At 44.4% G+C, this 14,577-nt stretch overlaps 1 protein-coding gene across 1 annotated transcript in view; it reads right to left on the bottom strand.

Moving 5' to 3' along the window:
* Positions 1-2,835: 2,835 nt before the first annotated feature.
* Positions 2,836-14,577, bottom strand: part of LOC138948848 (kynurenine formamidase-like) — a 41,303-nt gene continuing 29,561 nt past the window's right edge. Inside the window, exon 12 of the mRNA XM_070320472.1 lies at positions 2,836-5,198. Within this exon, the coding sequence (XP_070176573.1) occupies positions 5,163-5,198 (36 nt within the window). The 3' untranslated portion in view covers positions 2,836-5,162. The remainder of the gene's footprint in view (positions 5,199-14,577) is intronic.

Raw genomic sequence — 14,577 nt, 5'->3', positions numbered from 1 at the left:
CATGTCTGGTTCGAATAATTTACATTTTCACAAATAATGTAATAATGCAAAAGCATCACAACCATTTCGAATTTCCAGTACCAAAAAGATTAAACAACAAGTCGCGTAAGGCGAAAATACAATATTTAGTCAAGTAGCTGTCGAACTCACAGAATGAAACTGAACGCAGCAAGACCGTATACTCGTAGCATCGTCACTCCACCGCCCGTGGCAAAGGCAGTGCCCGTGGAATTGACAAGAAGAGCGGGGTATTCGTTGCGCTAAGAAGGATAGCACGCTTTTCTGTACCTCTCTTCGTTTTAACTTTCTGAGCGTGTTTTTAATCCAAACATATCATATCTATATATTTTTGGAATCAGGAACCGACAAGGAATACGATGAAAGTGTTTTTAAATTGATTTCGAAAAAAAAAATTTGATAATAATTTTTATATATTTAATTTTCAGAGCTTGTTTTTAATCCAAATATAACATATTGATATGTTTTTGGAATCAGCAAATGATGGAGAATAAGATAAACGTAAATTTGGATCGTTTTATAAATTTTTAATTTTTTTTACAATTTTCAGATTTTTAATGACCAAAGTCATTAATTAATTTTTAAGCCACCAAGCTGAAATGCAATACCGAACCCCGGGCTTCGTCGAAGAGTACTTGACCAAAATTTCAACCAATTTGGTTGAAAAATGAGGGCGTGACAGTGCCGCCTCAACTTTCACGAAAAGCCGGATATGACGTCATCAAAAAAATTAAAAAAACGTTCGGGGATTTCATACCCAGGAACTCTCATGTCAAATTTCATAAAGATCGGTCCAGTAGTTTAGTCTGAATCGCTCTACACACACACACACACAGACACACACACAGACACACACACGCACACACGCACATACACCACGACCCTCGTTTCGATTCCCCCTCGATGTTAAAATATTTAGTCAAAACTTGACTAAATATAAAAATGACAATCGGCATGGCCTTTCTGAATATACGCTGTACAATATATCACACTGCTAACATGCACAAACAAATACAATCATCCGCGATGCAAAAGCAAATACAATCATGCATCCGAGATGCAACAACAAATATAATCATCAGAGCTCTGTAAAAGTGTTGCTTTTTATTATGTTGTTTATCTATCTCCGGTGAGGTTTGACATCTTAAAGACAAACGATGTCGATTTTTTTTTTAAACAAAAGACAAGATGCCTATTTCTGACCCTCACTTTCGAAGTGAAATCTCTGACGTCAAAAGCCAAACAAAGTTCGAAAAGACGTCATACCGTGAATAATGGCGTCACGAACAAGTTCTGTCACTAAGTCTTCTGCATGTCCCCTGGGAAATCGACGAAGAATTTCGAGAACGAATTTTGTCTTGGTGACTTCAACATACCAGCAGTTGAAAATTATTCGTAAGGTCACCGCCAGGCTGTGCATGTGTCGCTATCGTATATCATTAAAGAATTTACAAGCAAAGCTTCTTCTTCTTCTGCGTTCGTGGGCTGAAACTCCCACGTACACTCGTGTTTTTGCACGAGTGGAATTTTACGTGTATGACCGTTTTTACCCCGCCATTTAGGCAGCCATACGCCGCTTTCGGAGGAAGCATGCTGGGTATTTTCGTGTTTTTATAACCCACCGAACTCTGACATGGATTACAGGATCTTTTTCGTGCGCACTTGGTCTTGTGCTTGCGTATACACACGAAGGGGGATAAGCCACTAGCAGGTCTGCACATAAGTTGACCTGGGAGATCAGAAAAATCTCCACACTTAACCCACCAGGCGGCCGCGGCCGGGATTCGAACCCTCGACCTTCCGCTTTGGAGGCCGACGTCTTACCACCACGCCACAGCGCCCGTCACAAGCAAAGCTATTATGCCTGAAAGACAACAGCAACAAGTGTAACATATTTGCTTCTTTTTTTTCATTTGTTTTACTAATAAGAAGCACACACAATACCGCCACCTAAAAAATAACCCTGTATGGTTATTATGCACACACTATGCCTTTATGCTGCTCAAAAAAAATTCAGAGGTAAAGTTTAGCTTTTGATAATTTTGTTGGAAGACGTAAGAGTACTGGGGTAGGCAACAACAGTTCAGTTTTCATTGGTAAAAAATCCGCCTACATAATGCTTGATGTGTTCACAAGTAATAAATGCCTTGAACTTTGCACATAATTATATTGTATTAATTGCTGGTTCCCCCATAAACCCGTTACTTTGTTACAGATGTCCCTGTTATTCTTTCATATACCTTGTTTGTCTGTTTATTATTCCATTCAATAAATGTAGCCTAATGCAGATAAAAATAAAAACATACAAAACAACACATTATCATTATCCTAACACACGAGCATGATAACAGACTTCCAACAGAAACTGAGACTTTTGTTCCAAGCGTTTTGTTCCCCTTGTCGGTTGATTGTGAAAAAAATAAAATGTTTCTAGAAATAGTATTTCTGTAAAGGCAATTTGAGAACACACTATTGCTGCCAAATGATTTATGATGGAATGTAAAATTACACAGAGCATCTAAAAAAGGAGATATGTATCCATTTATCCAAAGACAATAACTCCCATACCATAAGTTAAATATAGATTTCCCATGATACATGACTCCCTAATTGTCTACTTTGAGTCAGGGGCGGACCTAGGGGGGGGGGTTCCTGGGTGCCCGGAACCCCCCCCCCATCCCCCATCCGTTTTTTTTTTTTACCTTGTTATCTTCCACGAGAGGCCTCCGATTGACCTAAAAAAATAAAATTCCCGGCCTTCAGCATCTGGGGGGCTTTGCCCCCCAGACCCCCCACCAGGGCTTTGCCCATGGACCCCACCGGGGCCTCAGCGGCCCCTGGACCCCTGGTCCAATTTGGAACCCCCCCCTTATCCACAACTAGGTCCGCCCCTGACTTTGAGTAAGACGATTCCAAGGTTTGGATCTCGAGAGATAAGACAGTAGGATTTAATATATCAGTTCCTTCAAATAGTTGCTAAGAAGTTTTGCCAAGCTTTTCCCGTAAGAGAATTAAGATTTAACTAAAATGCAAATGTCTGGGGGAAAAACGTGATGACTAGAAAATGAAATGTAAGCGCTCCTTTCTCTTAAAAAATGAACTGGTATTATTCTTCTTTGCCAATGTACTAACACATAAAACGTCTGTGCATGTCTCATCCACATAAGTCAATTACACAAAAAGATGTCCACCCAGTCTGTACAAAATGATTACAAGTCTTTCGGATGAGACGAAAAACCGAGGTCCCTTCGTGTACACTACATTGGGGTGTGCACGTTAAAGATCCCACGATTGACAAAAGGGTCTTTCCTGGCAAAATTGTATAGGCATAGATAAAAAAAATGTCCACCAAAATACCCGTGTGACTTGGAATAATAGGCCGTGAAAAGTAGGATATGCGCCGAAATGGCTGCGATCTGCTGGTCGATGTGAATGCGTGATGTATTGTGTAAAAAATTCCATCTCACACGGCATAAATAGATCCCTGCGCCTTGAGTCCGAGTCTGGAGATACGTGCGCAATATAAGACTTCATAAATCAAATCAAACAAGTAGAATGTAGTGTCAAATTTATGAACAAATGGAAAATAATGCTTTGTCTCGACTGACCTTGCATAATATTATCACTCGTGAGCGGTCCCTGTCGCAATGACAATGTTCGGGCGGAAAAATACCTCATAAAATGGAAAATTTATCAAAGAAAATAGATTGGTCTGAAACACATGCAGCAGTCATTATTTTACTTTGTACAAAGTTCAGTAAACAAATCATGAATTTGGCATTGGTACTCTCCCCTCACTTTCAAAGCCATAACTGTTCATATATATGTTATTAAAAAAATGAATGAGTAAGTAAAAAAATTAATATTTTGATTCTTCGTGACATCCTGCACCTCCATTTGTAATATTTGTCTTTGAACAACATCTCATGATCTTATACTGGTGAATGTTGCTTTGATAATGCCATAAAAGACAAATCAGACCTTGATCTAATCTAGAACATGATCTAAATTGAGATTCTAAAGTTGTAAAATCAAACCAAAAACAACAAGCTTTGAAAATGCAAATCCGATAATTCACGGAAAAATCTCTTGCTGGGCATGGTGTTAAAATAATATATTGCATTTTTCTCCAGTGTGTTGCACAAACTGATTGTTAGGCTAATATCACTCCCAGGTATCTTCATTGAGCGACATATACTTTCGTCTTGTTGTTGCGACCATAAAAGCTACTTTTGTGCAGAAGCACAGCAATGATTATGATAAATCGGAAAGCAAGACCAGGCATGAAATCCTGAAATTGTTAAAACAAACAACAACAACAACAACAACAACAACAACAACATTTTGATAATAAGATACAAACACAATTTTGTAATTAAATGCATATAGTGATTTTTTTAATGTTTTTAAATATGATGCAGTCTTGTAACTGTATGAAGTCTGGGATCTGGGATCTCATAAATGATATCTGGAGCTTTAAAAATGCTGTACATTTGAGTAAGAATTAAATTCTCAATGCCTCAAAACACCCTGTAGAATGACCTTGGTGACAAAAGCTTGTACTTTGGTCACCTTGAAGTAACACGCTAGTATATTTTAGTTTTATCGCACAAATTCTGCAAAGAATTGAAAAGAAGTAGAAACAAAAACGTGAACACAAGCAGTAAAACAATTGAAAGCATTTCATAAAAAAGTCAACAAGGTTGTCATTAAACTGAAGCAGTCAAAGTAAGGGCAGAGCAATTTTATATTTGAAAATCACAAAAACTCTAAACAATCAGAATCAGGTACATCAGGAATGCATGTTAAAGCAGAGCAAATAAGGCACATTTTGAATTCGATTTCCGTGGAAACTCATTTTCAGCAAGCTCCGTTTACAGAGATGAACGCTAAGAATGATCAAAATGAGGAAAGTAAGAAGGCTTATATTTTCCGTGTGTGTGTGTTTCATTACTTCTTTCTGCATTTATATATTCAAGAAATAATATTTTATATCAACAGTTCCTAGTTTTTAATTGGAGCTTTTATTCCAGCATTTAGGCTTCTTCGATCTGCCTTATATAGCAAACAATGGGAAAATTTATTTTCTTGAGTATGTAAGCGGAGGAAGTAAAGATGGGATAGCTGAAGACTCTTCAACAAGATTACTTGTTTGGTAATTTCATCAACCTCAGGCATTCCTGAAAGAGAAAGAAAAGCATAATGTTGAGTTTTTGCATGTAAAAAAAAAAGGTTAGACCTAATTGATGGACTGCTACATCTGGATATAATTAAAGGCACCAGTTGTCGGACCGAGAGCTATCAAACTTCGGGGCGCTTGTCGTACAACAAGCAGTCGCACCGTCTTGCATACGCTCCCAGAAGGAGTTTCATACAAGAAAAGAGAGAGAGACAGAGACAGAGACAGAGACAGATGATGACGATGATAACGATGATGCTGATGGCACTTTTTTTTTTTTTTTACAAGGAAAGTGGTTTAAGGCTATGCCTTTTCTTACAACCTGTCCTTAGAGAGCTAGAGAGAAGCAGAGACAAAAAAAGAGAGAGAGAGAGAGAGAGAAAGAGAGGCAGACAGACAAACAGATAGACAGAGATCAATGTAATTCATACTAGTTTAGTACTTGTGGCAATAGTGTTCGGTCGTACTCGGACATAAATGTAATGCTATCTATTTTTGAATGCTTTCCTCAGAACATATTGCCGCGTGTATCCAAAGCTATGCTCTGAGACTGTCCTTCTGCAGCTGACATGAAAATGAACAGAATTGTTGTCGTTCGTATTCAACGCACACACACACACACACACACATACACACACACGCACGCGCGCCGTGCATCCATGAGAAGTTACGCAAGCGACCAGAGGGAGAGGGTAAAGAAGGCTCCATTTTTAAGTGAGGGATAAAGGCATTCAATTGATCGTACGTGCGTGCGTCCGTTCATGCCTACGTGCGCGCACGATAATCGGAAATATTCTGTAACCAATGCGTCTGTAGACTGACGAAATGCTGCACGCTTAGTTTTTGAAGCAAGTACGTACATGACAAAGCTAAAGAGAAGTTGACACTGAACAAGCGAGCTTATCTATTCTATTCTATTTTGAAGTTCGATTCATAGTCTAAGGCCAAAAAAAAATAGGTGTGGTTAAGGTAACATAGAAAAAAAAAATAGGGTAAAAAGGTAGGCAATCACTTTTTTTTCTAATGTGTACAAATTTAACCTACTTGACAGGGAAATAAGTGTGCGACTCGAGCGCTTTCCCTTTCATTGCGTTTTCTGCACTCGGTTTTTGTTTTTGTTTTTTTGTTTTGACAAATGTAATAAAAAGTTATAGGGTCGGCCCCTAAAAATAGGGTAGGTCGGGTTACCGTAACCACACCTATTTTTTTTTTAGGCCTAATCTAGAAAAAAGTAAACATGAGTTCTTGCACACCCACCCACTTCTGCATACGGATTTACACCTGACAAGCTCCATTTAAGCTGACAACTCGAGAAGGTGAGATCTGATACTACAACAGAAAAAAATCAGATACAGATGTCATTATTAGTGAATACACTGTGAAAAGCTTGTCTGCATGAGACACCCTTCTGGGTTAGAAAAGTTGTCTGGCGAATTTGATAACAAGAACTAGTCCCAAGGACATTCGCTTAGACACTGCAGAAAACACGCAGATCACAGCTGTGTTCGGATTCGCTGTCGTAATTGCAAGAGACCTAATAGGAGCGTGTATCAAAGTGCTGGTCGATCAGAGTATATCCAACACCTTAGCCTCATTTCAGGCATTAAAATTACAGTAATACTACAGTCAGACTAAGGAGTAGGATACTTCGATCGACAAGCACTTTAATATAAGCTCATGTGATTTATAAGGCATACCTGCAGCCATTTACTCGACAGTGCTGGTGCTTACTGTTATGACGAACAATGTATCCTCATTCCTGAATAAAGTGCATCATGTAGTTCCGACTCGTTTTTACCCACACTAACACTGTCATGTCATTGTCTTTGTAGTGCTACACAATGTGTCGGTAAAAATGGTTTGTAAGACATTGAGCGTCTTTTTTACATTTAGTCAAGTTTTGCGCGTCAAATTGGGAAGACTAGAATCTCGCAAAGGTTCGAAATCTGCTGAACGCAGACATTCTAGAACCAGGAAGAGGTCCCATTTAGGCATGGGAATGCGAGACCTAACCTCCTTAAGGGCCGCGCCCTTAATGACTCAAGAAATGACGCCCTGATATCAATGGAACGTCCTATCTGTCGTAAGGTCGCGGAGATGGCAGATCTCCTGACCCTCAGAGAAAAAGCTGAAGCTCCTTGAGAGGACAGGTAAGACAGATGGTTTGCTACATGCATAGAGCGTGGAGCCAACGCGTTCAAACCATGGACATGGCACCAGGTTCCAGTGTGATGCATACACCGACGAAGTGGACGCTCTGTGAGAGCGTTGCACCAAGTCAAGTGTCTGTTCTGACGCTCCAGAACGCCTCAGCGAGGACCGTACAACCTCCACTTGTGAAGTTTCAGCACCTGGGGCTCTTCGTGTGGAACGCCGGTTCGAGGCTGCACCAGTTCCCCTCTCACGAGGTGGAGAGGAATGGGAGGGCCGTGAGCGAGTCTCAGTAGGTCCGAAAACCACGCCTGAGAGGGCCAAAGGGGGGCGACCAGCAGCAGTGATGGCCCCTCCAGATCCGCCTTCCTGATTACACGGCCGAGTAACTGGAAGGGAGGAAAGGCGTAAGCCTCCAGCCCCGTCCAGGGAATGTCCAATGCATTCGTCTGCCAAGCCTCCGGATCCGGAAAGGGCAAGACGAAGATTGGAAGCCTCTTTGAAAATCTGGTGGCAAAGAGGTCCACCAGAGGCTTCTGGACCAGGGCCCAAAGGTGAAGCAGCGCCCCGTGAGTGATGGTCCACTCCGATTGAAGCAGTCTGTCGGAGCGACTGAGCGCATCCGCCAGAGTGTTCAAGCTCCCTGGCAGGTACCTGGCTGTGAGAGTGATCTGGTGTTGCCAGCACCAAACCAGGATCTCGCAGGTCCTGCTCGAGAGCGACGGGGACCGAGACCCTCCCTGCTTGTTCAGATAAGCTGCCACTGTCGTGTTGTCTGTAAAAAAACGAACATGTTTGGCCTGAAGGGAGGGCCGAAACTCGGCCAGAGCCACAGCCTCTAACTCCAGCAAGTTGATGTGCCACAGGCTCTGCTCTGCCGACCACAGACCCGACGCTGTATGCCGGTCCGTGTGAGCCCCCCACCCCAGCAAGGACGCATCTGTGAAGAGGTCCGTGTCTGGAGGAGGCAAGGCGATCAGCACACCCCTGCAGACCCAATCCGTGTCTAACCACGGAAGGGTCGCGGACTGAAACCATCCCTGGAGAGGGACAAGGGCGTTCCAGTCCACACAAGGAGAGTCCACGTACGGTTTCAGAGCAAACTGAAATGGCCGTTTGTGAACACTGCCCAGGGGAACCAAGAGAGCCATGGACTCCATCTGCCCCAAGATGGAGGCTAGCGTCTGGAGGGAAGCCCGCAGGAGGCAAAGTGGAGCGAATGAGAGCTTGAAGCTTGTCCACCCGCCTTTCGAAGGGTTGGACAGTCCAAGAAACCGTGTCGAAGGACATCCCCAAGTAGGTGAATGTCCGAGACGGAATCAGCTCCGACTTTGATCGGTTGATCGAAAAGCCGAATATGTTGGCTTCTGGCTTTGGTTCAGAATGAGCCAATCGTCCAGATACACACGCAGTCGAATACCCTGCGACCTCACCAGTGCGCAAAACTGTCTCACAACCATGGCCCGAAGGGGAGGGCGCGGAACTGGTAGATCTGATCGCACACTATTTCACTGCTGCAGCGATTATGCTATCTAAGCGGCCAGGCAGCTTGGAGCAAGCAGGCCATAAATAGCGCTGGCGGTGACCTCTTTAGTTTCGCGGGAAAATGCCAGCCTGAGCGCGCCTCACAAAGCCCTTGTTCATTGTACTCTGGAAGTGCACAGCCTGTGGGCCAGTGTGATAAAATACGTGTTTCTTGGTATGAAATGGACTGGTTTGCGTGACTTGAACGATGGATTACCGTCATCTTGTGTATATTGTTACTCGGATATTCAGGCTTTGTGTATGTGCAAACTAGAGTTCCAGTGAGGATTCGGTTTGTTTGATTTTGAAGTAATACTGCTATCGAATCTACCGGCAGGTCGTTCTTTGTTGTATCAAAACGTGCGCATTGTATACCATTTTGTAACCACGCTCAATGTTTATACCAACGACCGACTGTGTTTCTGATGTTGCCGTCAGTAAGTACTTAGTCTAAACTGTGTCATAGAGTGAGAATAAGTTTTTGTGGCTGTTTTTGTGTTTGAGATTAGAGCAGTTTTGTTTCGTTAATCCACGCGCCTAATCAGTGCATGCACCGTTTGGAACAGGCACTCGATTCTAGTGCATTTCATCTGTTCTGTTTTTTGTATTGCTTGTTTTGCGTCCCCCCCCCCCTTTTTTTTTGTGACGTGTTTGTTCCTGACTTAATGCTGTGACTGTAATTGTGCTTATGTTCTTGCCTGTCTGTATCAGTGTATATGGTTTTGATTGTTTATTGTTATCAATTTCTTTCAATTTGTAGTCACTCTATTTATTGATTTAAGGTGTCTCAGTTAAGAATGGCGGCAGTGCAACATACAGAAGATCTCCACATATTTAGGCTAAATGCTATGTGCAGAATTTGTGGCAGAAGATCAAAGGCAGCGAAGGACAAACATCATACCATTAGGCATTGCAAAAACTATGCATCAGGGTTGTTTCAGTTTCACGGTATTCAAGTTTCTGAAGAAGCTAATGGCACCACTTTCTCAAGTACATTGTGTGCAACATGCGCTGTTCGTCTCAGCCAACAAAAAAACCCTAACATTCCACCTCAAGGATTATCAAAAGCAATGCATAGTAACATTGAAAAAACAAAAGTGATGTGGACACAATACAACTCCAAAGTGGAAGTAGCTGACTGTAGTGTGTGTAGAACGTTTGCCGAACAAATACGAGTGAAAAACTGTGTTGAAAAACTTTCAAATCGACTTGTGTGCTGCCATTGGATTACTGACCAACAGTTGCAGGGTCAGGTAGGCTTTTTGTTTTCTTCACATGCAGCTAACAATTTGCATGAACATGTATTGAAAGACCGTTTTTTCTTTCTTTTATATTACAGGCATTAATTGCACTATTTTGAATTATATAAACGCAAAACAAATTTCACATGCGCACCATACGCATGCCTATAATATGTTTTTAAATACGACATTAATTAGTGTTCTTTTTTTGTGGCACATTTAGGATGTTTTGTTTACTGTGTTGTCTTCTGCCGTCTTACATACTGTGCCGTTCCTGTTTCTTTAAATGCAACATGCACATGTTTTTCAGAGTGTAAAGAGTGGCATAATTATATACTTGAGGAGCAAACACTTTTTCTAATTCTCTCATTTACCCTTTCTTCTGTCTTGAAAATTGTGGCATGTTTTGTTTCATACTATTGACATACATGTATTATCCGCCTATGTGTTGTCGGGGTATAATATCATGTGGCACTTCGCGCGGATTTGGGTGAGCGCGCGCGAGCTACGTTTTTTTTTCTCCTGTGGTATATTATATACAAGTTTGTGAGACTTGTATAGGAGGGCCGTGAGGTAAGCTTTTTTGTTTTATTCACATGCAGCTAACACTGTAACATGAACAGTTTTCTTTCTTATATGTTACTGACATTATCTACACTATTTTGAATTATATACTTATATAAACGCAAAACAAATTTTACATGCGCACCATCAATGACTTCTACTAGTAGTCCTTGGCATAATATGTATGTAAATATACGACTGTATATACTCTACTGTTTGTATATATTTCGTAAAGTGTTGTATATATGTATTATGTACTTGGGGATTACCTTTGTCTTTATCTTTCATTATTTTGTGTTCTTTTATTGTGGCACATTTAGGATGTTTTGTTTACTGCGTTGTTTCAAGGTGTTTCATTAAATGCAGCATGCACATTTTTTTTCAGAGTGCAAAGAGTCGCATAATTATATACTTGGGGGGGGGGGGGAACACACTTTTTCTAATTCTCTCATGTATCCTTTCTTCTGTCTTGTGAATTGTGGCATGCATTGCAATAAATACAACTAAACACACTAAAAACATCAGTTCCGAAATAGGCAAGGGCCACCATGTACCACCACAGAGATATTCTATATCTCTGTGGCCACCACACACTCAGAACGACTGCTATCTCTCTGCTCGCGGCATCCTTATCAACACAGCATAACAGAGAGCTGGAGGGCCACGCACGCTACTAGCTGCAGACAAAGAAGAGTGCAGGTCTGGCCCTATATATATTTCAGGCGCCACTGTGGGCGGAAGGGGTTGGAGGAAGGAAAGGGTAAATAGCGGGAGGAGAGTGGTACTGCCGGTTATTTTTAGCTGGTGGCAGCCTGGAGCACAGAGTACCTCAAACGGAACACAGTGATCGCCCCACCGGAAACGAAGCCACTTCCGGTCAGCCGGATGCATAAGAATGTGAAAATATGCATCTGTCAGATCGATCAAGGTTACCCAGTCTCCTGGGCGGAGGGAATCTCTGACCGAGGTTGGCGTCTCCATCTTGAATCGTATCGCTCTCAAGAAAGTATTGAGATGCGATAGATCCAGGACGGGACGCCACGCTCCTGAGGCCTTGGGCACGGCGAAAAGCCGCCCGTAGAACCCGAGGGAGCTGTGGTCTAAGACCCTCTCCACCGCGCCCTTCTACAGCAGGGAGGCAATTTCCGCCTGAAGAACGGACCTTGCCTCCTGCGAGGAGGGGGGCTTGAAGACTGGCGGACGCCTGGACAGAGGTGCCTTCCCTTCCTGCCAAGGCAGGCGGAAGCCCGACCTCACCACGCCCACAATCCTTTGGCTGTGTACAGAGACCATCCAATGAGAAAGTGCCCGGGAGGGGCCCCCCGCCATCACCAAAGTAGAGGGCGGAGGGGGGGTGAGATCGGGAGCACTTCATTGGGGGTGAGGCTTGCTGCTAGAGCTGCCCCTCCCCCTGCCCGACGCTGATCTTTTCCTCGAACCCCGAGAAACAGACCGAGCCTGCCTCGTGCTTGCCGGCTTAGCATGGCCAGAGACCTGGGCCTGTTTCTGTTGAGGAGGCTTGCTCTGCTTCAACCCTTGTAGAGAGAAGTTGGATAACTGCTGATCTCTGTTCGACTGGATCTCCTTTCTTCTGGCATCAAACACCAGATGTCCGAAAAGAGATCCCTCTACCACGGGCGAAGCTCTCAAGTGTCTCTCGTAGCCTGCTCAGTGAACTGAGAATGCGAGAGGAACAAGTCCCACCGACACATGACTGTATGCTCTTCATTTACCCTGGCAAGGGCTGACAAAAGAGTGGAGATGTCATCAGCGTCCTGATCTGCAATAAGTGTGAGAGGATCCAGTGACTCAGTGAGAGAACGAGAGAGAGCTCTGATGATCGTCTCCGAGATTGAGCAAGTTCCAAAAGCTGACGACCAATTTCCTCTGAAGCGACGAGGGTGTGGTCTGGCAACACAACGCCCGAGTCCTTCTTAAACTGCTTAGCAAGCAGAGGAAGCAGTTCCTGTGTCACCGGTAAAGGTGTACGCGGAAGAGCAAAGGAAGCCAACAAGTTCCCGCCAGGCTTCGGCAAGGTGAACTTCTTGTGACAAGAAGGAACAAAAGTCGAAGCCTGTGCAGCCGAAGCCAGCCAAGGCTGAGCCTGTTCCGGAACTGAACCGTGAGGAATGAGTAGCGGAACAGGAACACTGGGGATACCACTTCCGGCAGGAGATGGTCTAGCCAAAACCTGAGAAAGGTGGTAGGCCACCGAAGGTGACTCCTCGAACCGGAAGTAGGAATCCTCCTCCTTCGCGGAACGGAAGTCCGACATCGCCGATGGAGCGACCAAAGCGGAAGCCGCCGAAGCCGATGCACCCTCCGGGAAATATCTGGAAGTAACCTCTGCCGCAGCTTCAAGGGCAGCCCTGAGCCTCGACGGAAATCCAGAACGTGTCTGCTCGCTGGCTACAGACTGTGCATCAGAATAGTCAAGCGACGGACACGGACCGAAGTCACAGTTGCTGGTGGCAGGCTGATGAACTGGATGACCGGACACCGGAAACCCGTCCAACCGGAACCCGTCCTGACTCATCCCCTGACTAGCAGGAGGGTAAGAGTAAGAGGGGGGAACATCCGGAGCCACCGGAACTGAATAGGCAGTAGGGGAGTGACGACTGCCCCGGCTGAGGCTGAAAGCCTGAATGCCCATAGGCCAGCCGCGGTTCCTCACTCGCCACCATCCGAGAGGAAGCATCAGTAAGAGAAACAGTGTATCCGGACAGAGCCGGAAAAGCAACAGACGAAGCCGCACAATGCGGAAGCGAAGGTTGCGTGGACTGGGGCCGGAAGCCCGAACGCCCGTAGGCCAGTCCTCGGTCCACCCCAGTCAAGACCTCTACGTGTGCTTGAGCGGGAGGACCTATGCTTCCGGTAAAAACCGGAAACGCAGCTGCCGAAAACGGATGCCGCCCTTGCTCTGAAACGCCCGTGCACGCAGTGTGAATTGGGTGAGTCAGAACAGAAGTTTGCGGGTTGTGGTCCTGCACCAAGGAACTGTTTCCCAAAAGGGAGCGTCCGGTAGCCTCACGAGGGGTGGTGGACCAGTTCGACTTACCGGCCGTGCCCCCCGCGGAGACAGAAGACTAAGCAGCCAGGAAATCCTCCCTGGAAATTAAATCGTCGCCGAAGGCACCGTCAAAGACACCAAAGAGCGAGCGTCACCCACTGCTGGGGGGAAAACAACGCTGGCCAGCAGCTTGGACCGCTGCAGTTCTTCCTTCACCATGCTGCGAATTTCTGGAACTAAAGAACTAAGCAGTGTCGACACGAGAGCACCTTGCTCCGGTGCCGACACAGAGGGAGAGCAAGAAGACACAGAAGACAAAGAAGTGTTTGGCTGCCCCCCAACACCATGGTCATTGGGGGCAGAAATAGGTACGGACAAAACGGTATTACGTGCCTCGCCCGAAACAACAACCAGTACAGGCGGTTTGGTAGATGAAGAGGAAGATTTAGGTTTAATCCTGCCCTTGACATCAGCCTTGCCACCTTTTTTTTATCGCTGTCAGCCATGCTGACCAACAAAAATGGCAGCCAAACAAGAAGTTACTGAAAAATTTACAAGTCCAAAAAATGGACAAAATGTCAGCAACTACAACCAAAATTCCTGTCAAAATAAGGAACAACAAGGAACGAGCTCACCAACTACGACGCAGAAGGAAAGTAAGACGGGTATGTGGCCGGTGGGTGTCAAGCAAACACCAAACGGAAAAGCCACGAGAACGCCAAAAATCCACGACCTTCTCCTCAGAGCTGAAAAAGTTGTTTGATCTTAACCACGTGTTGAGGAGCGGTAGTGACGTAGTACACACCAATGGGAGGTAACTCCCCTGGTCTGTGGTCATTACCATGGCTACCTTTTCACTTTTTGTGGTGGGGTTGCTTCCCTTTAAAAAT

This window comes from Littorina saxatilis, linkage group LG15 (assembly GCF_037325665.1).
Source record: "Littorina saxatilis isolate snail1 linkage group LG15, US_GU_Lsax_2.0, whole genome shotgun sequence".
Lineage (NCBI taxonomy): Eukaryota > Metazoa > Mollusca > Gastropoda > Littorinimorpha > Littorinidae > Littorina > Littorina saxatilis.
The sequence above is the reverse complement of the archived record's forward strand: the minus strand, read 5'-3'. Positions and strand labels throughout refer to the sequence as shown.